Source organism: Lolium perenne, chromosome 5, assembly GCF_019359855.2.
Source record: "Lolium perenne isolate Kyuss_39 chromosome 5, Kyuss_2.0, whole genome shotgun sequence".
In the NCBI taxonomy this organism is placed as follows: Eukaryota; Viridiplantae; Streptophyta; class Magnoliopsida; order Poales; family Poaceae; genus Lolium; species Lolium perenne.
The window spans coordinates 160,587,299-160,613,827 of NC_067248.2; the positions used below are offsets into that span (position 1 = coordinate 160,587,299).

At 42.8% G+C, this 26,529-nt stretch overlaps 2 protein-coding genes and 1 pseudogene across 3 annotated transcripts; all 3 read right to left on the reverse strand.

Moving 5' to 3' along the window:
- Nucleotides 1–4,184: 4,184 nt before the first annotated feature.
- Nucleotides 4,185–4,625, reverse strand: LOC127303702 (SKP1-like protein 1). Its single transcript, XM_051334409.2, has one exon. The coding sequence runs from the start codon at nt 4,623–4,625 to the stop codon at nt 4,185–4,187; it is 441 nt and encodes a 146-aa protein (XP_051190369.2).
- A 3,647-nt stretch (nt 4,626–8,272) lies between these two features.
- LOC127304894 (SKP1-like protein 1B) lies at nt 8,273–9,029 on the reverse strand (annotated as a pseudogene).
- Nucleotides 9,030–10,820: 1,791 nt separating this feature from the next.
- LOC127300399 (protein ROS1A) lies at nt 10,821–26,195 on the reverse strand. 2 transcript variants are annotated; one of them, XM_051330506.2, is made up of 18 exons: nt 25,807–26,190; nt 22,178–25,140; nt 21,840–21,930; nt 20,199–21,741; nt 19,975–20,054; nt 18,639–18,723; nt 18,463–18,554; nt 18,317–18,385; nt 18,196–18,232; nt 18,019–18,101; nt 17,164–17,607; nt 16,989–17,025; nt 16,847–16,904; nt 16,619–16,758; nt 14,764–14,829; nt 14,531–14,645; nt 12,477–12,515; nt 10,821–11,462 (listed from the first exon to the last, which is right to left on the reverse strand). In XM_051330506.2, exons 2-18 carry the CDS (start codon nt 24,999–25,001, stop codon nt 11,329–11,331), a joined length of 5,937 nt encoding a protein of 1,978 aa, XP_051186466.1. In that variant the 5' UTR covers nt 25,002–25,140; nt 25,807–26,190; the 3' UTR covers nt 10,821–11,328. The 2 variants fall into 2 exon arrangements, 1 of the variants encoding a protein (XP_051186466.1); XR_007851205.2 differs by lacking the exons at nt 10,821–11,462; nt 12,477–12,515; nt 14,531–14,645; ... (2 more) ...; nt 16,847–16,904; nt 16,989–17,025 and having other exon boundaries at nt 17,468–17,607; nt 18,201–18,232; nt 25,807–26,195.
- Between the last annotated feature and the right edge of the window lie 334 nt (nt 26,196–26,529).

Genomic DNA, 26,529 nt, shown 5'->3' on the forward strand with positions numbered 1-26,529 from the left:
GTAGGTGGGTGTAGCACCCTACCTTTTAATAAAGATAAGATACCTGTGTATAGTGCTATTCCCGGGATCACTGATAGCACACACATTAAAAAATATAGTAATCATCGCAATAGCATCAAATTATTACAACGTAGATTCTCAGGAGATAAACAAAGTCTTACAAACTACATAGTCACTTGGACTAGCTCACATAAAAGAGTTCGATCAAACACAGCGGAAACTATAAACTTCAATGAGCCTCCATTATCTTCATGCGCCACAGGTAGACATGTTGGAATGTAGACTCGAGATCCTATTAGTACTCATCTTCCGAAGAACCTGCACGTTTGAATATGCAGCCCCACGAATGGAGGTCAGTACAATGATGTACTGGCAAATGACACTTATTTGGTGGCAGTTTTAGGCATGACTATCTACATGATATTTGGCTTGTGGAGTCTTAGGCTAATTTGCATAAAGCCAATTTTATCCTATATTTTACTTAAAACAAAACATTTTGAAAATCTTTGAATGACATTATGAAATCACACCATGGTTAAATCCTCCATGGGTTTTAGAATAATCACATGGTTACATCTCCCATGGGTGTTACAAGGTTGTTCAAATTTTAAATACATTCAGAAAAGGTGATGAGATTCTTCCATACATTCCTTGCCTAGAAGCTCAAATTGTCCATAACCGGGGACACGGCTAAGATCTTAGGTTTAACTCTTGAGAGGTTGTGCACTTTCACCTTACGACCCACCCTTCCCAAGAGAAGAATGAGATAAGATCTTTCAGAATAAGAATTCAACCATACAAACTAGACCCGTTCCCTTGGCCGTCGCCTCCACCCACTGTCTAGCCACAAGTTGAATCCTCACAACTTAATTAATCTTGGAAAAGCCCATAATACCATAAGGCTGCACTGGAAGCTATCTAAAACATGGACGACATGGTAATCTCTTTAATCCTGGGTGGCCAACCACAAGTGGAACTCACAAGCTTAAAACCCATCCTAGGTAATAAACCCCCACACGATCCCCTGGTGAAAACCAGGTGTGTAGTCAAAAGCGACCACTCTACAAATGTGAACTCTCAGGGATTCACCACTTTAGCCCACTAGCTACGACTAGGAGCGTGGACCTGAGCAGTCGCCCACCAATCAACCAATCCACCCAGGTGTTTCACTAGGGTTGTTACTTTTAAATTTCCAAACATTCACATCCAATAACAAAACAGCACTTGGTATTTGATGTTGCAAGCAAAAGTGAAGCATCCTAGCAATGGGTTCAGGAGTAGCTACGCACTACTAGGGTTTGCTAAGCATAGCATGATACTTTACTTTTGAATTCAAAATCCTAATGCATAATTAAAATAGATAGGATTTGAATGTCACTTGCCTTGATCAACGCAACCAGCACAAACATAGCAACCGCAAGCGTAACCTTGATCTTCTTCACAATCTAAACAAACAAACAAACAAACAAACAATCCAAAATAAACATAACATTCTAGATGAACAACCATAGACATGTATGCATGCATGATATGCACGATTTAATTTCACTCAATTAATTGAAGTGAAAATGTTGTAAGAGTGTTTCTCTGATGTTTAGAAGGTTGGTAAAGTTCTCTGGAAATAAAAGTTTTATTGGGTTTTTCTTAATTATCAAAACTAGTGATTTGCATCGCACATAAACCACTAACAATTAGCTACAGCAAGTTTTATGTTTGGTAAAGTCTTAAATTAACATCTATGGATAGGTTACAGTAATACAAGGCCATAGCAATTGGATTCACTCAAAAATAATTTATAGATTCTGAATTATCGACAAAATACAGATTTACACATAAATTGATAAAGCAAGTTTGTGCACGTATCAAAGTTGATCGAATCTGGTTCCATGGTGTTCTAAATGTTCTAAGGATTCCAGAGACTACAAAATTGTAAAATTTGGCCCACTGTATTAATTTACACAATTTTTATAGTGCCAAAGGTTGAATTCTCTGTTTTGAATTATGGTGCAAACCTTTCTACAGAACCTACACTATGTTACTGCATGGTTGTATTCTACATATTACAAGCTTTCCAACGATATAACATTTGCTAAATTTGAACCTACGGTTGAGTTTATATGGATTTTACAAGTTAGACATCAAATCTGATATTTAAAAACGAATTTGAAACTAGTTTGACTATTTTGACTGGGGCAGGCTGACTGGGCAGGACACGTGGCGGTTCCCTATTGGATAATACCGGTTCGGCCGGATCAGCCTTATGGACCATTGGATCCAATCCTATGGTCTAAAACTAAAAAGCAAAAAGAAAAGAATAAAAGAAAAAGAAAAAGGGGAAGAGCTCACCTTGCCGGCCGGGCTATAAATTATCTGTTTTGTAATCGTTGGATCAGCCTTATGGACCATTGGATCCAATTCTCTGTTTTGTAATCGTTGGAGTTAGTTCATGTATCTCTACCATGTACTATTTGTTGCTATGAATATATGTGGTATTGATTGTCAAAAAAAAAAGGGGGAAGAGCTCACCTTGCCGGCCGGCGGTGCTGGCGCGGCGGCGGCTCAGACGGTGAGGGCGCGGCGGCTACGGCGGTCTCTGGCGTCGACGAAGGCGACCACGCGAGGCGGCGCGCCGAGGTGAGGCGGATGGTGGCGGTGGCGCTGCGAGCCGCCTCCGGTGGCCGTGGGGTGCGGCGGAGCTCGGTCGGGGTCGGGCGGTGGAGGCGCGGCGACTCTGCGGGTTCGGGCGACGGCGAAGGAGCGGACGGGGTCGGCCGCGTCGAGTCCGACGCGCGGGCGGGGGTTGCGTGGCCGGGGGAGGTCGCGGGCGGCCGGGGACGGTCGCCAAAGGTGGCGGCCGGGGACTTGCTCCGGCGAGCAATTACCTCAGCCTGGCGGCGCGATAGAGAGAAATGAGTGGCGGAAAAGAGTGAGGAGGGCCGGGGCTATTTATAGGAGGCTTAGGGAGGGCAGGGGGCGGACGGTTTGATGGGGGAGAGTTACTCCGGCGATCGCCGGTTTGGTAACGGAAGCTTTCAAGAGCGTTAATGGCTTTGATGGCTGTTGAATGGAGGTTGAAGACGACCTGGTGGGGACCACCTTGTCAGCTCGTGGGGCGAAGAAGAGAGCAGGGTGCGGCTGGGCTGGCTCCGGCCGGGTTGGGCTGGCGCGGCTCGGTCGACCCAACTCGGCCTGTTTCCTCATTTTTTTTTTCTATTTCTCTCTTTTTGTTTCTCGCATAACTTTTAAACCGTAGCTCCGAATTAACTCAAATTTGTTTCTAATTTTTTGTAAAAACAAGATGATTAATTTGGGACTATAGTAGAGGTGTTTTAAACAAACTTGAAAGCTCAATAAAATAAAATGGTACCAAGACCATAAGGCGACAAATCGATGATTTAGGGTTTCCGGTGCTTGACCGCATGTGTTTGTTATTTTATGTGATGCACTTAATTCAAGAATGATATGAATGCATGAACTTTTAACTTTTGAAAATATTGGGATGTTACAGTGGGTCTCATGCTGACTGACATAGTAAGGGTAAGCGCTAAGGTGGATAAGTTGTGTGGGTACTGCTTAGTTCACATAATCCAAACGAATAACGATCTCTACTACGATTAAGGCCCATGTCGCATGAGAGCAATTTGGGCTGCGGGAAACGCCACACAGAAGCCATTCTTGCGAACAATATTGCGTTTCAGACAATTCCACGGAAAGACGTCGCATAGGAGCTATTTACCCCTTCAAACGTTAGTGCTATCAACATGTAAAATCCCACCGCATAAGGATATATGGCTACCTATCGATGATTTCCTATTGAGTTCTTGCAGAGGATAGACCACGTGTGTTCCAAATATTTTGAAATTCAGTAGAGAATACATCGCTCGCATCACATGTTTGTGGAACCATTCAGGAATTTGCACCTGCCTGTTTGAATTTGCACCTCTGCATACAAGCGTAGTGAATTTGCACCTCTGCACACAAGTGGAGTACATGGGTTAAAAAGATTTTTAAATAAGCTTGTCTCATTGTCTGTATTCTTATCTTTAGAGTGATGCAATTATTAGGCCATGGATTTGGTTGCCTGAGATCGATTATAGAGGGGACGCTCTCTGGCATTCAGGATATGCATTACCATGTTACGCTGAATCAAAGTTATCTTTTCCCGAGCTAGCTAGGTCATCTACTCAATCGCGAAACGCCCACGGGTTCTCCCTTCGGTTCTTCTCCTCCTCCTCCGGCGTGTAGTCGTTCTTGATGTTGAGCGTCTTCCGAATCTCCTCAGCCGACTTACCCTTGATCATATCGGCGACCCTCTGGCTGCTGAGGTCCAGGAGCCCCTTGATTTCCAGATTGTTGGCGGCGAGGATGATGTCGAACAGCGTGTCCGGATCCACCTTGATAAAGCTCTCGTCGAAGCTCTTGAGGCCCTCCTCGTCCGCACTGTCGGCGACGTGCTTGTTGCAGTACTCCATGACCATGGCAAGGGTTTTAGAGTCGACGTTGGGGAGAGGGACGCCGTTGTCCATGCAGTTGTCCTCGATCAGGTGCTGGATGGTCTGCGACATCGCCGCCGCCTCCCGGGTCGTCTCGAATTGCTCACCGTCGGAGCTCTTCAGCGTGATCATCTTGCTCTTCTCGCCGCCCAGGGCCTCGTCGGCCTTATTCCCGTCCGCCATCGTCGCAGCCATGGCTCTTGCTTGGGCTCTCGTACGTGGAAAGAATCGGTCAGGTTTCGATTGGAACGCTCGATCTCGATCTCGATCGTTGCGATATTTTGATCGACCACCTCGGGGCCTCTATATTCGAAGGGCCAGACCGGCGACACGCAAGGAAAGATGAGACCGACTCGATATACTACCCTGGTTCCGATTGATCTCCTGGCAGACAAAAATGAGTACGTATTCATTACGATGCATCAGGATACACGTGTACATGATTTGCATCGAAACAACTCCTACGCCAATAATGCTAAACCTACGCTTACGAATCCAAATCCACGATGATTACTTAAAGGAAAAAATGGCATCCAAGTGAACTTCCATTTGCTCATATTACTCACGAAAAATTAATATTTGCATGACTCTAAAATTATGGCATGATTCAGTCCGATGTTCGAGAGAAAGGAAAGCAAGCCATGTTCAGCACGGAGGATAATAGCAGGAAGAAAAAGAAGCTAAAGAATATTGTAAGAAAATTGAAACCGGATGGATGAAGTTGCATTGTGGCGCAAGTTTTTCTCAAGAAGGGAAGAAGGGTTCATGGAAGATAAAGGTGCTTTCATTTTTTTTTCCTCACCGTTCTACTGCAGAAGTGATTATTTTATTCATGTTTCCCAGTCCAACCAATGTTTTGCTGTTTGGTCTCTGGTGATCTAGCACTAATCAGAACTGTTGTTGCAACTATATACGACTGGATACAAATAGTTTCAATGTGTGCGAGTCCGTGGAGGCTTCGCGAGCGGTGGCGGCACCCCTCACCACCGAAGGTGGCTGGGCTGGGGGAGAGCCGCGGTGGACGCGCTTAAGGCCCGGGATCCACTCCTCCCTGCTCCGCCACGTGCGGCGGCCGGACGGCGGGGATCTGCGGGCGCTGGGGAGTGGCGGCGGCGGGCTTGGTGGCTTGGCGGGCGGCGGCGATGCCCTGTCGTGCTGCTGCGGGCGTTGTTCCGGCCAGGGCCCGATCTGGGCCTAGATGGGTCCGATCTGGACCCGTTTGGGCTTGGAGGCTCGCCGGCACTGGCAAGCCAGGGCGGCGGCCCCGGGGATGCGGTGGTAACGGGTGATGCTGGCCCAGCTTCTCCTCTGCGCGGAGGTCGCGTGGAGGCCGTGGACCATGGCCCCCGCGCCCAGATCTGTCGGTGTTCGGGCTAGCTGCGGAGGGCCACCGTGTATGGCTGGCTGGGGCGCGGCCCTCTCGTCGGGGACCTCGGTGGCGGCGCCTGGCCTCGGCTCGGTGACGGGATGACGGACGACGAGGCGGTGGTGTGCCCTGCCGGCGGCGGAGGGACGGGTGGGGGCGGACTGCCAAGGGGTAACCCTAGGTCCCCTTCTCCTCGCCTATCGGCGGCCGGAGGGCTGGCTCTCGGCTGCGGTGTCTCCGGACTACACGATCTGCTTGGTGTCTCCGGCGGCAACCATGGCCAGCTTGGAATGGTTGCCGGCGTGGGGGCCCGACCTGAATAAAGGCGGCGGTCGTAGGGTCTCTCTTGGGCGAAGATGAAGACCTACCAGAGGCCTGCCCTTCATGATCTGGCCGGTGTGTTGAGTTCCGGAAGATGCCACCGGCAAATGTAACAGTGCTTCTATTGCCTAGAGTTTGCTGGATCGGTGGTATTCGATCGTGCGCACCCATGTTTTTATTCCGGACGTTTGGTTCTGGAGGATGCTGCGTGAAGCTCTTTTCTGTGTTGATACCAAGTGACAGCTGATCCATGGTGAAGTCAGAAGAAGAGAATATCATGAAGGCCGGATTGAAGAACTAGCTAATGGAGGTTCAAGTCTTTGCGCTGTTGAGGGGCTTGCTTGGTGTTCCGGACTTCGCAATAGTGGTATGAAAGTGGGGGCGGCAGCACATATGAAGTTCGGATTCTTACCTTTCAGGGTGAAAACCCAAGGTCTAGCCATAACTGGTTGTGCCTAGCAAATCCTTGTTGAAGGCATTGTTTTGAGAGCGAAGACTATCTTCAGGGTGAAAACCTAAAATCTTTGATCGGGCGACGACAGCGCTGGTACACTGTTCCCTTCTTGGAGACGTCGCTTTTGAAGAGTCTAAATTTCAGGTGTTGTCTTGGTGGTGGATGTATTACTGTTGCTACGGCTGGGATAATGTAGCGGGACTTTTATTTCTTAGTTTTTTTTGTTCTCTTTTTTTAGCTGTGTTCATCTGTAATGTTATTAGAGCATTGCGTTGTTGCAGAGGCTAGGTGTAATTGGTATCATTTGATATTAATATATTCCCTTTATCGAAAAAAAGTTTCAATGTGTGTGTGGGTGTGGCACCATTCAGGAATTTTCACCAGCATGTTTGAATTTGCACCTCTGCACAAAAGTGGCAGATGTTACAGTTTTTCCTCCCGAACATTGATACATGGGTTAAAAGAGATTTTTAAATAGCATGTCTTTATTCTTATCTTTAACCTGATGCAATTATTATGCCATGGATTTGGTTGCCTGAGATCGATCATAGAGGGGACGCTCTCTGGGCATTCAGGATGTGCAGTACCATGTTACGCTGAATTGAGGTTTTCTTTTCCCGAGGATCAGTATATAGGTCAAACTCTCCTCCTATTTTAAAGAAAAAAATAACTTTAATTCTTGCTCATCTTTCTTTGTCGCTGATTGCCCAGCCTGAACTATAGGGACTGTCGACCAGTCGGTGTGCCATGTGTATTGAGTATGAGAAACCTCGCAACTCGCATAGTTCTGTGTATGTTGGCCAAATTTACGTAGAGTGGTGTTAAGGAATTACTCTTTTCTTCTTGGAATCCTTCCTATTTCGCGGACGTTTATAGGTTGCTCGACAGTTTGGTGGGTCAAACTAAGCAGGTACTTTGGATTAATTGTACGGCTTTGTGGTGCGCTTTGTGGAATATTAGGAACAAGTTTACGATTGAAAGGGATCTTTTCCTCCTAACTTGCTAATGACTTGTATAAAATATTGATGTACTTGCAGGTATGAAAGTCAGTGACTAGGATACAGAATCGGAAGATGTTGGAGCTGGAGATTGGCAGGATGCATACGCTCCATGCCAGCATCAAGGACTGTCCGGAGTGATCACCGTCGTTGTTCTTGCTTCCTGCCGTTATCGGTGTTGCTGTTTGTTGCTTGGTTTAGTTCTTGGAGCTGGTTAAGTGTTTGCGCTGGGGCGCGACTTCCTTCTGTGTGTTGGTGTTTCAGCAACCTAGTTTGTTGTCGGGATCGTAGATTCGTGATTTGTAATATGCTGCTGTGAACTGTTGTGCGTCTTCATTGTACTTTGACGGTTGAGGTTTTATTAATTTAAAGTTGGGTTCGTCTCGAGCCTCCCGTCTAAACTTGCATCATCTATGGTTTGCATCAAGCGGGGTTTCCAACCAACAAATAAAAGTACAGAATTAATTTTGTTGGAATATCTCAATATAGGTAAACCGAAAAGCATATAGTTTTCGCCGATGTGGATGATAAAGTAGGCTATGTTAACCAAAAACGAATTAAATTAAAGAAGGAAAATGTTGAAATAGTAATTAATCTGCCAGATTTTTTTTTTAATGAAACATTGTCCTAGCTAGGTCATCTACTCGAAAGCCCACGGGTTCTCCCTTCGGATCTCCTCCTCCTCTTCCGGCGTGTAGTCGTTCTTGATGTTAAAGGTCTTCCGAATCTCCTTGACTGACTTGCCCTTCATCATGTCAGCGACCATCTGGCAGCCGAGGTCCAGAAGCCCCTTGATGTCCAGATAGTTGATGGCGAGGATCATGTCGAACAGCATGGAAGGTCTCGTCGAAGCTCTTGAGGTCCTCCTTCTCACTGTCGTTGTCGGAGCTTGTGGCGATGTGCTTGTTGCAGTACTCGACCATGGCCAGGATCTTGGAGCAGACGTTGAGGAGAGGGACGCAGTCGTCCTCGATCATGTGTTGGATGGTCTGCGAGATTGCGACATCACCGCCGCCTCGCGGGTCATCTCGAATTGATCGCCATCGGAGCTCTTCAAGGTGATCGTCTTGCTCTTCTCGCCACCCACCACCTTGTTGACCTTGTTTCCGTCCGCTATAGTCACCGCCATGGTTTTTTTTTTTTGAGAGGAACACTAACTGTATTCCATTAGTTTACACAAACTGGACAAACGCCAGCAACCAAGTCTCTTACAAAGGATGGAAGCGGGTCAAACCACACCTGGTAGTTTCCCCGCTCCTGACTGACACCAAACGCAGCAAGACAATGTGTTGATATGTTACAGACTCTTGAACATACTTCTACCTTACAATGCTGAAACGAGTGCCTAATAACAGATTTCATGTCCTTAAAAAGCACACCTAGAACAGAGTTGTCATATGCTTCGCTGGTCACTGCTTGCTTCAGGACGGTAGCATCAGTCTCTAATATGATCTTCTGACATCCCATTCTTGCTGCTTCCTGGATTGCATGAAACATCGCTGCTGCTTCTGCATGTAAGGGATCAGAAACGAACATCAGATTTCCAGCTCCTGCCACCAGAGTATCCCCTCGTTCGTTTTTTATGGTAAAACCCCATCCACCGGAACGAGTCGATTCTCTAAACGCCCCGTCTGAATTTATTTTCAGATAATCCAAAGGAGGAGGGGACCAGACATGCATCTTACTTTGCCTCACCTCTTTTGTTCTTTTGAGGTGCTCCCAGTACTCTGTAAAATGGAGTTGATGAGAAAATAATATTTCAGTTAGGCTCCTAATCTTTTGTCCTTGGTTGGCCCTATTTCTCTCTAGCCACCAAGTCCATAGTAATGTACATACCTTCATACATATCTCTTCGTTCAGTTTGAGGATCTGTATCATTACCCATTTCGCATTGGGACAGTTCGCCAGAAGAAGTCGTGTATCTTCCAGTTCCGCTGCCCTCCAAAGCGCCTTTACTGATTTGCATTTCAAAAAACAATGCCCACCGTCTTCATCTAGCCTATAACACACTGGGCACCTCGTGTCTAGCTCAATTCCCCTTCTCTTCAGTTTCATTCTGAGCGGAAGGCTATTATTCGCGAAACGCCATAAGAAATGTATAAGTTTACCTGGTAATGGTAAAGCCCATAATTTCTTCCATGGTAGCTTAACATTTCCTTCTGAAGTGTGTGTTCTGTAGACGTCGATCCAAACTCTTCTTCCTTTGCATGGCTGTCCAGAACCACTTGGTATGCTGATTTTACAGAGAAGTTCCCCTTTTTATCAAAGTGCCAGGCTATGAGATCCTCTGCTCCTTCTTGTATTGGGATCGTGCTTATGGTCTTTGCATCTTCCAAATTGAAGGTCTGTTGGATAAGTTGTAGATCCCATGAGTGAGAGACGGGGTCAATTAGTTCGTCGACTTTTGTGAGTAATTGATTTCCCCTCCTAGATTTGACCATTCTTGAACTATCTCTTGGGAGCCAAGGATCTGTCCATATGTTAATGTTATATCCATCCCCAACTCTCCAAATGATGCCATTTTTCAACACTTGAATCCCCTTTAGTATGCTTCTCCAACAATATGAGATTCCACTCTTTGCTTCAGCATTTAGGAGATCTCGGTCTGGAAAATATTTGGCTGCTAGAACTTGGGCACACAAGGATGTAGGATTCTTCAAAATTCTCCAGGCTTGCTTTGCTAGCATGGAGAGGTTGAAGTAATATAGGTCTCTAAAACCTAGGCCTCCATCTTTCTTTGGCTTTGTCATATTTTCCCAGCTGACCCAGTGAATCTTGTTCTCTTTGTCCATATTACTCCACCAGTATCTTCCTATCATTGAGCTGATCTCATCGCATAAAGATTTCGTAAGATCAAAGCATGCCGCCATGGCTCTTTCTTGATCTCGTGTCAAAACACTCGTTCACGTGTCTAGATGAATGTCATATGTTTTTCACCAAGGAAGCATCTCTTAGTTGTATAAGCAAGATAATTCTCCTTTTTACCGTTTTTCTTACCTCGACATTCAACCAAGTATTGGTTCTTCTCTTTTTTTCATTTTGGATTTCCAACGAGTAATACCCATAGAAATGATAATTATTATCACACACTATACTATAACCATTTTTGTATACAAGGCCACAACGCATTTCAAGGCAAAACTTTGGTGACACATAGCACATATTTCGAAGTAAAGAGGGACGGAGTATTTGACAAAAATGTCTCAACATCACATAACAAATTATTTTTTTCATTACATTCTGTTTTCGCTGTAGCTAAGTAACAGGAGTAAAGAGCCAAATGGTCTCATCAATGAAACAATGAAATAATTGACGAATAGTTTGACATCGTTCGCATGAACTACTGAACAACAACTTTGAATGGGTGATGTCTCCCTTGTACAACAGTTGGTTGAGATCACATGAAACTACGACCAGAATGGCCAGATAACAGACTACTTTCTCTTCTCCCCGTCAGCTGTATCGGGGCTCCTTGAATGGTACCAAACAAGCATAAATCTATAGTAATGGATCATGTTGCTGAATAATGTCAGCTTCGCAAATTAGCGAGTGGCTCACATTCATAACGTTCACAGATGCACAAGGCTAAAAATGGTTGAGTTGGCGACAGCAACTTATTGCTCAGTGATCCATTTTCAGGTCAGTGATCTTCTGGCAGGGCCTCCTCTATGTACCTTTTTACCTCTCATAACGCTCCTATGCGTCATCTGCAGCTGCAGACGCTTGACCCTTTTTATTCCTGGTAACTTTGCTTGCTGGAAAGTGAAGCCTCGCGTACAGTGGTCTTGGTGCTCTAGATATCCTGTCAAAGCCCCTAACGCACACAAATCCTGCACATGTTCAGAACACAAATTAAGTACCTACAACAATACAACATTAATCGTGAGTAAAATTGTTACTAGAACCATCCCAATTGAACTAAAAAGAAATTACAATAGCATTCTACCCCATCATAGCCTCGTCCAACATCCCTCATGGATGAATACGCTTTCTACACCTGCAGATTTCCTATACTTGTCTACTTCCAATATGAAAATCCTCAACAACAAATAATTCCCAAAGTTTTCCTTTTTTGACAAATAAAGCCGATATGTAAGATAATTATATCCTTTTGGGAGCAGACAAAGCATCAGACCATACAATACTTGCTACTGTCTGGTGCGACAAAGTAAATCGTATTTGGCCAATATTATATTTTAATTAATGTATTTATATTTGTTGGGTAATTTAGTACAAGTAGGTTTTGTATGAAAATATTTCCGCAATGCTATGCAGTTATGGACTACGCTTTTTCTTTTGCCAATAATAGGTATTTAGATATCCACCCTGGGGCATGAAAAGGTCAAGAAATTCAAAAAAAAAAAAAATGTCAGCAAACAAATGGAAATAATTTTTTACTCTAGGAAATAGTTTTGATCACCCATTCCCATTATGCAAGACAAATGTCACACGACAACATATGTTATATCCATTTGTAGTAACAGAGTTTGCAAGCCAACCACTTCAGCACTGGAAGTACGGAAATAAAACTAGTGTTTGTGAAATTAATAAATTTAAAAAGGTAAAGTGAAAAACTTAAAAAATATATATACTCTCTGATTCTCTCCTTCAAAGATGCTACGCCCTCCAATCCATAATAAGTGTCAGGGCTTTAGTTCAAATTTATTCAAATTTAAATTCGAACGAAACCCCCGACACTTAATGTGGATTGGAGGGAGTACAAAACCTTTTGTGTGCAATCGTTTCCTATGTGTTCAAGCTATCACAAACAGGTATCTGTCCATTTCTTCATGTTTCTTTTTACTGGATATCACACAGTAATAAAAAAACATTTAGATGATTACCTTTCCAAAAGCAATGTTGTATCTCTTCAGTTGTTAAACCTGCAAAAGAAATATGTAAGTCATAATCGGCTGCACAACCTTGATGTGGCAATCTATCATTAACCATTGCCTTTTTTTAGTGTTTGTCCAGTACATCATAATCCGCCAAAGATAGATTGCTTATAAGGCTGATACAGTTAGTAACTTAGTATGAAACTCCACTTGACACAGGACAAAGCGATGTGGGAGTACATTCTGGTGCTTCACAAACACGATCTGCCAATCTCCCATACGTGAATATGAAACCAGGTGAAAACTGATTCTCTAGGGGGCAACATTAGATTTTGCTAAATGGGCCACTTCTGTCAACATCTAGTCTTTCCCAATTCCCAAGTTTTTGGTGTAATTAGCATTTTTTTTTAGCAAATGTTAACGTTTAAAGGATTTTATCAACAATTGCTAAGTGATTTGTTCATTTGAATTCAATTCAAGAACTCATAGAGCCTACCTCCCTCGCTTACACATTTTGTAGTTAAAACTCTAGGCTCCCACGCCGCTAAAATCGTCACGAATGTATCCAAACCTGCGCTAATCATGCATGCAAACATATTTCCACATACCTATTTAGACGAGTGCAAATGAGTAACTATCGAGGTTTGCTTGGGAGTAAGGTCTCATCTAATAAGCACAAATGAGATCTTCATATCGAGTTTGGTCAGGTGACTTCATAGCTTGAGCACCATTGGGTAACATTGACCCTAGGCACGTGGTCTACTCTGGCTTATTCGAGCTCAGCTCATTGACAGCCCTTCTTACTGAAATGTGTTGTTTGCACAACATTTTTGAAGCAACAGTACGGACTGCAGGTGGGAGCTTGGGGGTGGTAGTCTGGATATGAGGAGGGAGCATTGGCCGCCGGCCAGCAAGGGGGATGCCATAGCCAGAGTGGGTAGTTGTCCAGCATGTGGTGAATGGAAAGGTCCTGTCGTATAGGTTGGTGCTGCATCTTTTAGATCTCCGTAAGATGGGACTTGGCAATTGGCGTTAGCGTGGGCGGATCTATGTGAGTGTTTCCTGGTGAGAACAGGGCGTCGACCTGTTGGTTAGCACAGCGAGAGCGCGTGCTGGCCACCCGGGCACGAATTCTCGGATTGACGGGTGCTCGCGGAGCTTTTCTTCTATAAAGCAAAGCCAGCCAGGGCTCCTGGCTGGTCTCATTTTTTTTTTTTTTTGTGAGTGTTTCCTGGTGCACAGGCATCCAGGCCCAAAAAAAATAGTGATTACGTATTGGGTTGCCCACCAGGTCTAAAGAATATCTCACTGCATCCAAGCCCAGCGACAATCCGTGTGGCATTGTCAGTTAGAGGAATTAAGGCATGGCTCATCATTAATTGGATGCTGATAATCTGAAGTCAAATTGTTAATTTTAAAGGTTATCCAGGATTCCAGGTCAGATGACATATTTTGCAAATTTCAATTGATATGCCGAATTATATATGCCAAGAATTTCCTAACACATTACGGTTAGTACACTTTTTTAGTTGAAATTACATACACTGCTGCATCGATGTCGAAGTTGTGCAACTGGATTATTCTTCTCTACCCACGCCCTAGACAGTAGTATTGCACCGTATGGCCAGCTAGATGCTCATATATGCTCCAACCAATCTCATGCCATATTAACATCACTAAAAAATTTAATAAGTACTGTCATGGCTCGCTGTTCTCAGGCCGGACGGGGACTGACCATTGCTGCTTTCAGCTGGTGTCTCTGTTGTGTTTGTAACTATGGTGTAATAAGCGAAAACCTGTTGGGCTGCTGCCTGTAGCAGTTAAAATTCAAGTGGGGAATTTGTTGACACCCCCCTCCCCCTCTCCCCCCAGTGAGCTTTCGAAAAAGAAAAAACAGCACTAAAAATATTCCAACAAACTAGTAAGTGGGAACACAATAATAGTCAGACAAGAACTGGAGTTACGTTGCCAGTACTTTATTTTGTCTATCTCAAACCTTCTTGGTCCAACTTTATGGTTTAAAAGATAGGAGCACACTCGGTTGTCATTTATTATGAAAATACCTTTAAAGATTGAAGGAGTTGAAGTTCCAAAGTAAACTGTTCTCTTAGGAAGGTCCCATATCCAGCTCCTTGGAACATCAACTGGGTTTCGGCTTGAGTCATGATCAGCAAATACCTGCAGTATAACATTTGAATAGTTATAAGTAAATTTGATATGAGGAATATTTGCAATTTCTATAAAATGGTTTAAACCACTTAAACTAAAGTCAGCTGTAAGTACTTTCAACCATTACCTCATTTACTTGAAAATATGTCCCATTGAGTGGAAAACTTCCTCTCATAGCTGTTCGGCATGGTACCTATTTGAGTTAATCAACAAAAAAAAGATAGTTAGACGCTACCATTTTGAAGATAATAATACATAGCCTCATTGAATCAATGATAATTGCATACTGAACTTCTGTACATACTACGGTGGATAATGTATGTAATTCCAGTTTCATTGTAGTGTGGATAGTATGTACAACCAGATACCATCCAACTACAACATGTTTAAATATATTCAGTTTCATCGTAGTGTGGATAGTATGTACAACATGGGACATGGCGGGTCAACCAAATGCAATTTAAGCAATGGCAATAATTCTTGACTTCCACACGGCACAATGCAAGGTCACAATGAGCGAAGTCATTAGTTTACTTCTCACGCACTCCAAAGGACCAGAACAATCAATCTCACTGTGTCATGCACAAACACCAAAACTGTACACCGACTAATACATCACACTATTAGTCGAGACAGGAAGGATTTGACATAAGCCATTTCGTCTCCGTTATAACACTCGACATCTATCAGGTGTTCAGGATTTTAAGACTACTAAGAATCATCTTCTAGTCTCTTTTTATTCTTCTCCCTGGAATATAACTTGTACACCGATTCCTACAGGACATCTTACTGGTCGGCCACTAGTATGGATCTTTGATCTGCCCCCGCAATGTACTTGCTGCTACCGGACCAAGCTATGTGCACAAGCTGACCTGATCAACCAGCTAAAACATTTTAACATGGTATGACCGTGCTGCCAATTGAAATGCTTGTTTGAATAAGAAACAAGGGAGTCAGCTGGTTCCTGGTTGGTAGTAAAACAAAGAAAGAATAGCACATCTTATTTCAAACAATATAAAGCCTAAGGCTCTGTTTGGCATCCAAGTTTTTCTAAAACCAAAGTACTATAAAACTGCGCGTCCGTTTGGAATACTTCAAAAAAAAAGTTGCTGCCAAACACACCCTGAGTAAGAAACATGGTTACTAGCTAAAACCATGAAACTTCAATAGCACATCATAACTGGTACAATTGTCTAGCTTAGACAACAGATGTTCAACCAAAAGTTAAGTTCAACTTGCTATAAAAAAATCATCTTGTCTATCAGATTACGTGTGCTCGCACGATAAATAAAAACTGATTATCAGAATAGCCTTTCCAATGAATACTTCATCTCAACAACTTATCTACCAACTATGAATCGTCCAATTGGATTTGAATCTTCGGTTCTACAGACTAGTTGGATACTGGGCCAAGGCGGTTCGAAGAACTTTCTTCCATGTTTTTTTCTTTCTGTATTTTTTTCTTTAGGGATTCTTTGGGACAGAGGATAGGAAATTTTGGAATATGGAAAACAGAGCAAGAAGATGTCACATACTATGGATTCCCACAGGATTGTAAAACATAGGAAGTTTACAAACGCTGTTTTGGATGGTTTTTAGGAACCAGCACCAAATTTTGGAGGAAACAAGTTCTTGGAGAGAGAGGATGCCTCAGATTTCTATAAGTAAAATAAAATGAGGTTTGAGCTCAACTTGACTTTATTATGGAATCAGGGAATAGGAATGCAATCCATAGGAATTTGACAATTCTAAACTATGTTCCAAAGGGCCTAGCGGGGAAAAAACCGAAAACTCCCTCATTCAGAATACCTACGGAAGTCATACAATCCTGATAGGCCTTTAAACGGTCACAGCGAACTCGATAAAACATGGGTAAACTGGCCATACATTACTAGTTCCCACTAGTTGGATCCCACAAGGACGTATAGTTAGACAGTTGTCATTCTTTACTCTGGCAAATATTGCATAAATTAACAACGTACCAAAATTGTTCCTCTGACTTTCTGAGCCTGCGCCTCCCGTATACTGTTGCAACTAAAGCATGCACTGCTGTCACATAGTTCACCGCTCTCATATGAGTTGCAAGATGTCTTAGGCGCGTCGGTCGACTGAGCCGTTTCACCTGTTTTATATTTAAATAAACATCAAGAACCCTTGATCGTACAGGAGTATGGAAGCCATATACTTTTCAACTTATATGTGCTTCTTACCTGGGGTCCATATAGAGAGCAGATATGGGCAAGGATCGTCAGGCTCTCTTTGGTCATACTGCACAAAGTAAGGAAATATCGTCATTATGATCTTAATTCCCGATTAGTAGAGTTTAATTTCAACAATGTGTTATGAACTCACTCCTTCCAGAAGTGGATGTGAGTCTGGCAGTTCATAGCTGCAGCCATGTAGAAGTAGAGATGTCAAATAATAACATTTCAGGTATAGATCATGCGTAAACTTCTCGAATATGACAAAACATGAGGGTACTATAATTATCATCAATGCTACTGGATTGATGGAAGACGGGACATACACTTGATGCTCTGTTCTTAGGCGACTAATATTCTTAAGCTTAGGAGTTGGAATTGACGCAGCTTCCGGAGTTATAGCAACCAAGGCATTTGACATATCAGCATCTTCAATTTCAATATTATTGACTTGCATATAATTCTTGAGATTCTGTGCAAACTCCTCGAAATTAAGCTTGATTGTAGGAATTTCTTCAGGATCGTCAAAGAAAAGATCCTCTATGGCGCTCTCTTTAATCTCTGCTGTCTCTGGTTCTGGTTCCGGACTTGCTGGCTCTTCAATGATTGGCTGGCGATTATCCAAAACATGGTCATGGGCATGGGAATTCCACTCAAGTTGATTTACAGGCCTAGAACTTATATATGGCTGGTGGCAGCTCTCTGCAGCGATTGGCTTTCCTGTCGTAACTAAACTCTTCTCTTCAGGTCCAGGAAGAGCAAGCCTAGCACTGTATAAAAAATAGAACTTGTTAGCGACGTGCAGCCATCCACTAGCGTTTCATTTCTTCTATTGAAAGAGCTAATAGCTCCACCGGATTTTTCAGAACTATTGAACTGGAATGAATTTTCTTCTCCAGCAACCCAAGTTTACGCAGGGGGTTATTATCAGTAGATGCCGTCAAGCAAGTAAATAGATTGTTATCCACGAGGGAGGTATTGTAGGTACCAAATTTGTTTCCAGGTAGTAAATAGATTGTTATCCACGAGGGAGGTATTGTAGCTACCAAATTTGTTTCCAGGTGACTGTAACTACCAAATAACACACTGCAATACATACTTGCACACAAAAAAAAACTCCCACAAATATTTGATTACCCTAGTAGAATGTATATCAACATACAAGTATCTTAAGACATTACCTCGCAAACGCACTCGCAAAGTGCTTACATTCAGCTCTCATTGGGCACGCATTGCAGTTTGGCTTACTTTTTGTACAGAACACCTGACAAGGAAAACAAAGTAAAACTATTTTAATAACACACAGTAAGCCAATTACTAAATTTTGCTTTAATAAATTTGATATATCTCATGTTTACCTTACCAAACGTTATCATTTGATAGTGAAGCTCGTACCTGCACAATGTAAATTGTCACTATATACCTGCAGATAATTGACCTTTTCCAAAGTAAATATTTAACAGGGTTTCTGAAACTTACAATGTCCTCTGATCAAGCTTGCATAATCGAGGCCAGAGGTATTTCTGTATGTTCTCCAGCATCGGATACCTTCAGCAGTGGATGATCATACTCAGTCATTTGTGTATATACTAATCAAACCAACTGTAAAGATTGAGGACACTTACAGCTCCAACAGATGCAACTGAAGAGACTCGGGGAGCGGTTGAAGTGGCACCCATCCCAGCCTCACACAAATTCGACCAACGTTTGTGTCCACCTACACATATAATTAAAAGATGCAGATAAATCTCCAGAATTAAATGAATAATTATTAAGAAAAATTAGGAAAAGAATAACATACAGGGAAAGCCATATGATGGAGTGTCAAAAGACGCACACACTCTACACTCTTGAGTCCAAGTCCTCTAATACTTAAGAGGTACTCCCTGAAATAGACACAATAAGAATGTTTTAAATATCAAAACCATTCAACAATAGAATTTTACATGCATTTAGCCTATCGCCACAACGCCACAAAATATAAAGATGGGGTGCACTGTGCAAACATCTAATCAGTCGGTCATGCAAACTTTCCACCTGAACAGCCATGCAAGACAACTGGATGAACTACATTCATATAATAAGGTTGAGGTCACATGGGTCAATAAATTTTAGAATAACCACGTCACATGCTAAAACCTTTTTTTAGCGCTCTGACCATCTCCAGACCCTATGGGTCCATGCATCTAAAGTATTGAATTGTTTCTTCCACCTCCAATTGAGTTCCTTCTTATTAAGCTTCTAATTTTGTTTAAAAAGAGGATAAAGAGGACCAGATACTACTTCTGACCCAAAACAAAAATGACTAGTCCATACTTTGCAGTCCCCGAAATAGGACTTCAGTTATTAATGTCAAGATGATATGTTAGTTAAAGTCTATAAAGCATTTCGTAAAGATATGACAGTTATTTTTCTTGTGCCTGGTATATCTGTAATCTTATCTGTGGCTAAATATAATAGGATTTCAGTGGACGGAAGAATTGCACAGCTACACGAGCACCCTACAGTATTCTAATTTGATCAATCAAGCCCCTTAGTCCAGATTCTGTTCAAGTAGAGCCATTTATACATAATACAGTGAACGGCGCCCATTTAAGAGTCACAGCTAATTTGACATACTAACTACAATTCAATCAGACACCTATACTTCTGCGTACGTTAGCATATTGCATCAAACCAATATCAGATGCATTGCGGCCAGCTGGCTAGCAAGACAGGGATATGCTGTGGTGTGTGAATCCTGTCCAGGGAAGACACCTAGGAGGATTCCTAGTTAAACAAAAATAAGTCAAATAAAGAGGTAGGAGTACTATTTAGGTGTTGCCTGTGTAACTTCTGAGGGAATCAAGCAAGAAAAAGTTATCTATTTTCTCAATGTTATTCTCTCTCTCAACCCAATTGTTCACAGCATGTTCGATAACTTTTGAGGAAATCGAGCGACAAGAATAAATATGTTCTCTTGTCTCAACCTTAGAAATGAAGTGTTAGTTCGGTAACTTAGAAATGAAGCCCGATTGAAACAAAAAAATCAATGGAAGGCCTCGTATAATTTTTCCTCAAATAGCGATGACGAGACAATGTGTAGAAAAAACAAGTACTGTTATGAATGTTAGCTCATATATAATGATTTAGCTTACTTTGCTTTGTCTGGATCCACATAGCGCAACCATTCAAGATCAATGGCCCCATGGTCTGTCACCAACCGGTTTAGAAATGCCTACAATACAAATTGATAGAGATGAGCATACATGACTGGACAATGATATTCCAACAAATAGGCAAATCTAGATTTAATTGGACGTGTTCATACAACTAGAGGTATACCGTACTTCATTTAATAATTAATTTCTGACATACTTACTTTTATACGCTCCGACAGCATGTTATTCATCCCTCGCTCTCTAATCGTGTCAGATATTTCCTTCACATCTATTTGCCTTATTGTTTCCCAATCAAGGGCGTCTTTTGCATTCTGACCTCTTTCTTCATTTCCACGGTTGGCAATAACTTCTTTTCTTAAAATATCCCAGTCATATGTTTTCTTTTTACGAGCCCCAGCTCTTGTCTTCTTTGTTTTTGATTTGTCAGCAGGAACTTCAAGGAAAGCCTTTTTGGTATCTTTGAGTTTCTCTATTGAATCTGAAGCAACATCCTGTAGGAGTGGAGAATTTGATTTCTCGCTTTGATATAAGTTTGAAGAAAAATGACTCCCATCCTTGTTTTTTAAAAGTCCAACATTATCATACTGTTGGCTACATCCTGACTGATGTTTTTCACCTCCAATTTGCTTTGCTTTGGTAGTAAATTTCTCTTGCAAATTCAGACTTACATGTTGTTCCACAAATGCAGCTACAGCATCATTTCTTGAAAGATTATTTTGAATGGAGTGCTCCTTAGCAAATGAAACCGTCTCTGAACATGACGGATGAAAATACTTATCCATGATTGGTGAAATGAAGTCAGCTCCTCGTGTTGTCGCAGAAGGGAAATGAATTTTTTCCTGACTTAAAGATCCATCTACATCATATAAAAGGGCAGTTAAAGAATCAGCCATTTTGGTTTTATCAGAGTCAATTCCAGGAGAAGGTAAAGGACCATTAAATATAGTCTCAGCTCGTGTGTCATTGGAATCAAATCCATTGTATGTTGAGCGCTCTAAATAACTGACATGTGTAAGATCTGGCAGATGAGCTTGGCCATTGTGGTGACGAGAGACAGAAGCATGAAGTGGTTGATGCTTGCTGCTGAGATGATGTACTTCGCTGGGCATTGACCCCTTGTTTGCACATGGCTCTGGAAATCGATCATATTCTGATAAACCAATTTTTTCATTAAACTTGCTTTTTAGCTCTTGCATCCTTAGAAGTTCTGTATATGTGGTGGAATTGCTCGTACCATTGGGCATATTTCTGCCAACAGAATCTTCTGCTGTAAAATTTACATATGTACTAGGAAACATGTGATCGGTCATGTTAAACAGATAATCTGGGGAACTTTGAGATGAAATGGCAGAGTCTTGTGACGAAACAACATCCTCCAGTGCCACATCTTCAGCTTCAACAACACTTTCAGTACCCGCGGCCAGTGTCTTGCTCTCATGCAGTCTAACCGGCAGTGTCCCATAAGAATTACAATAAACTCCAGCTGCACAGTCCACTCCATCTCCAGGAGAATTTTCGAACAATCCAACACTGTTGCTTCCTTCTTCTTCTGTTATAACTAATGAGCCTGTTGTATTACTCGCCTCTTCAACAAGGATACCGCCCTGCAACTTGACAGAATCACCAAACAATCCAGAACAATCTCCATTCTCTTTTGACATGGCATGAAACATCCTACTTGCAGGTATTCTAGAGACTTCTGGCTTTGCAGGAAATTTTGCAGCGAGAGCCATAAAAGCAGAGCTGCAAAAAGTATAAATAAACAGTCAGACAAACAACACAACCTCAGAATGCTAGTCACAAACGGCTTCTAATCAAATAGGCTGTAAGCTTTAATTCACCTAGAAAGATGGTCTGAGACATTCTGAGTAAGAAAAACACCCACAACTGAATCCACAACAGATCCTTTCCAAGGAGAAAAACGTCGATCTCCTGCAAATACACAGAGGTCATTCAAGAGTTAAAGCCTTAAAAGTGTCCTCCTGCAAATCCGTAAACACAAAACTACATCGAACACAGTACAACCCAACCCATTAATGATCATCCCATTAACACAAACTCAGAAGTTAGAACATTAGACCATGTCAGGTTTTGGGATCCTATACATGGACTCTATCTATATGTAAAAGAGTATATATAAGGCCCTATCGGGAGTAATCATTTGAAATAGCAGCAATACCTTGAACTAGATGCATGCGAGCAATGAATGAATCAATACGTCCTCGGAATATTTTTCTCTCTTCATCGAGCCATTTCTCCTTGTCCTTGTCCATCTCTCCAGAACCATCAACCATATCCGGTTCCATTAATAACTTCCACATTAGGGCAGTTACTGGATCAAGGTTCACTTTGACCCGAGCATGTTTTCTTTTCACTTTCCCCTCATATGGAACAATTGCACCAGATTCTCCTTTATAAGGGACAAGAGCACCATGTGGCTCAGGTGTCCCAGTGTCATCTGATTTGCTTATGTGTAAGACTTTTATCTTTTGAATTATGAGATCCAAAGGATCCAGATCCGCCAGGGGTGCTATAGCTCCAGGAAAGCTTTCTCTACTTCTTTCTGTATTAAGCCCTTTGAAACAAGGAGCCTCAACCACACGATGTCCAGAGACACTACAAATACCCTCATTTTGTAATTGATCAGTATGGCTATCTTTGGACATAAGCTCTGTACCAGCCACCTTTTCTTTCCTTGGACGACCTCTAGGCTTTGGAATCTCACCAGATTTTATTTCTTTTCTGGGCCGTCCTACTTTTCGCTTCTCACTGGTTTTAGCTGCAGTGGTTTCTCCACAAACCTCCACTTGATGATTCTCATTTCTCAGAACATCAGTACCTGGTGATGAATTTATTGGATTAGTAAAGAGCCTAATAACTTCTCCAGAACTCTCCAGTGGGCAACTATTTTTTTCCAAAGTGTCATTATCCTTTGACTGGGTTGTTGGAATGACAGGGGAACTATTATTTTTCCCACTGATACTTCTACCAACCTCGTGAGAAGCACCAATGCAGAAGCTATTGCAAGTATCATCTTGAGAGGGAGTGTTGTGCTTATTCAGTTCAACCGGCAAATCTGACCCTTTAACTGTGTTGCCTTCCAAAAACTGATGTTGATGACTTCCAGTTCTCGGATTAAAGCTTTGGCTTCTAAGGGTGTTTACATTACTAGGCAACTGTGTGAACTTTTCTGTTATGAGCCTGAAATGTTCGTCAGGTGCTTCAACAGAATCCCTGTATGCAGTGCCATGCATAGCAGGTCTGTAATGTTGCTGGATCATTTCTGGTCTTTTAACCATATTGTGTCTTGATGCTCCAAAACTAATCATTCCTCGGGAAGCTCGTGATTTCTCACGGACTATCAATCTTTGAGCATCAGCTAAGGTAAATACATTAGAGTTGATAGTTGAAACCACATTTGTATTCCGATTGTTGGACAAATGCATAGATGGGGTAGAAATGTTACCCACAGCTCCATTCAGATGGTTACTATGATTATCTGTTCTCATTCTTTTGTAATTTTCAGGAAAATATGAACCCTGAGAGGTTGCAGTATGGCAAGCATCTACAGATGTCCATCCATTCCTTTGCTGGTTGAAATTCACACCTGACAAAATATGAGCACCATTGGAAGCATTATGTTCTCCTCTGGTATCCAGTGCATGCATATGTGATGAACCGCGAGAACCATGAGGTCCAAGTGCACCACCTGTTTGCATGTAAGAACTGGTCGGAAACTTCAAATAGTCTATCGGTGTGAGGTCGTTCAAATTTGCTATCATGGAATGCCCTTCAATGTGCTTGGGCGGTGAGATGGGGTTTTGTGTCGATCTGTAGCCATGAGACATTTGGTCGGTTGCCCAAGCCTCTCTTAAATAAGGATTGGTGATGAAATTTTCCCTCATTGCAACTCCTTCAGAACACTGAGCAGTCGTAAATGAATTTTCAGTAATCCTGTGACAATTAAACATCTGTTTGTCCATTTGTGTTTCTCTTACAGAAGCTTGTGGAGAAGAAAGCAAATATTCAGTAAAATTAGTTGGCATTCCCTGCATTAGACTGATCGAACTGTTGAGATCAGGTAAATTTTTGCCTGGCATGCCAGTACAGACCTCTAGCAAAGGATCTTGTTGTAATGTTCCCCTTACTACTGACTGAAAAAATTGTGCAGGCCTGTCCACAAAATTAGCACACTCATTTTGCATCTGATCTGTAGAACTATTGAGGTCAAGTAATATTCCTTTGGGCATATAACGTCCAGGTAAAAACTGTGCATTGGCTATTTCATTGGCTGAACTGTAAATTGTTGTTTCTGTATTATCTGCAGGCAGTAACTGTGCACCAGCCATCTGATTGGCCGAACTGTACATTGAACTGGTGGTAAAATCCACATGGCATGGCAACTGGGTTTGGGCATTACTTTGACCGGTAGAAGACTCACATGGTTGATAATCCTTGGGATCGGTAGATCTCAGCTGGGATTGATATCCAGGTTGTGCGCTCTCTCGTGGAGCATCCCCATCAACGTTCAGACGCCTCTTAACCGGTTTGGGCTTGGATCTGCTGAGTGAATCCGCAGTCTGTTCTGGGGGAGGTTGGCCTGCTTGTGTATTCTTGCGGACATATTTTCTTTTGCCAGATGGTTTTTCTTCCTTTGCCTTGGCAGGCTTGGGAGTTGCAGCCTTAGGAGCCTTTGGTGGCTTGAAGACCTTTGGCCTGTGCTTTTTCCTCTTGGCCTTTGGTGGTGGAGTGTTGTTCAAGTCAATGACTTCAGTTGGTCCAGCACCATTCTGAACCTCTTCAATTGCCCCAGAATCATGTCTACTGACTTCAACTGGACCAGCAGCACTTGTAATGCCAAAAGCATGAGCAGATTCTTTCCCCAATAATGCAACCGCGCTACTTCCAGTCTGCATCTCTAAGGAAGTGTCCAACATCAAACTTGAGAAATAAAAATCGCCTGAGCTCTGTGTTTGAGGAAGCCATTGTCCAAAATCCTGCATATTTACTTTGTCTATTTCCTCTACCTGGTGTACACAAAAAGCTAACCCACCATAGGTTTCTATCAAGCTTTTTGCCAATTTTCAGGAGCAGCAAGATTGGATCGCCACCTATTTGGTCTCCCAGTCTCCAGTTCTGCACCTGCAAAATATGAAGGCACACTTCATCCACCTTAAATATACAGACAATGAAGCAACTGTCAGATATGCACGGCCAGCTCATTGTGATTATCCAAAATATGCTAGTACTAAAGGAAGGAGCCAATATTATCACTTTATCAGTGGCCAACGTGAGCCTCCTGGCACTCTTACCAAAACAGAAAAACAAAAAGGAACAGATGCAGCTGAGTAATCCAAATTATTTTTGATAAGGTCCTTTACACACGCAAAACTCCACCCGCCATCATGTGTGGTATGGATCCTCCATTTACTCACTCCACAATTCACATGGCCGCCTTTGTGCTATAGAGTAAAAGCATTGGCGTACTTTAACTGTCGTGGCGCAAGAAAAAAAAACATGGGAACTCATGTGCCCCCCACCGCTCCCAGTTGGAACTATGTGGTTGCAGTTTCTTCTGGCCATGGTCCTCCGAGAATATATTTTTTTGTGAACTGGCTCCCAATCAAGAAGAAAAAAAAAGATCTCATGCTGAACTGCGAATTACAGTTGATATGCATCCGACGTTACTCAAAACAATACTACTAATTTCTATGGCATCCAAGTTTCGATGCCACCGATCACAACCCCAATCCAATAAATCTTGATATTTCAGCACCTAAAAAAGCAAACTTTCCACCGATCACGTACCTCCCACTTGCAGCTCCAAGGGGGAAAGGGAAGATAGGCGCCGGTGGCAGTGAACGGCGTGGCGCCGGCAGCGACCCTCGAACCCTACCTCCGTTCGCGCAACCGCGACCTCAGCGACGGAGAGAGCGGGCGGCGCGAGGAAGGTCAAGGGCGGCCGGCCCGCCGGCGAGACGGATCGGGAGCCCGCGCGAGGAATCGAGGAGGGGAGGGGGAGGGAGAGTGGGGGGTGAGGGTTGAGGGTGAAGAATCGAGCGAATCCAGTGGGGGAAGGCTGCAAAGACTCGGTCGAGTGTTGGATTCTTCGTTTTCTGGGGAAATGGGAGGGGACAAACGGTGTTATGCTGAGAAGAGAAATAGTACTAGCAGCGAGAAGAAGATGACACCGCGTGATTGACCACGAGGTGGAAAGATCTGGTGCGGCTATAAATAAGCAGCCATTTATGTGCCTCTCCTAGGCCAGACTCGTTCCGTAGGAGCCAGTTACTTTTGTGATTTTGTCCTAAAAATAGTGTAGGTTTTTTTCTATGTTACTTTAGCCACAGCTGATCAGTGAGACTGAGACGTCGCTATCGAACTGTCTGGTCAAATAGACAGTTTGGCGCGCGCACGTTGCTTTCAAATTATATTCTAATATTATTTTTCGCGCCTAGCTTAACGGTCGGATTCGTTACCTTCGACCGTTGAAACCAGACGGCTTATCATTGCAAATTATTTAAATAAGCA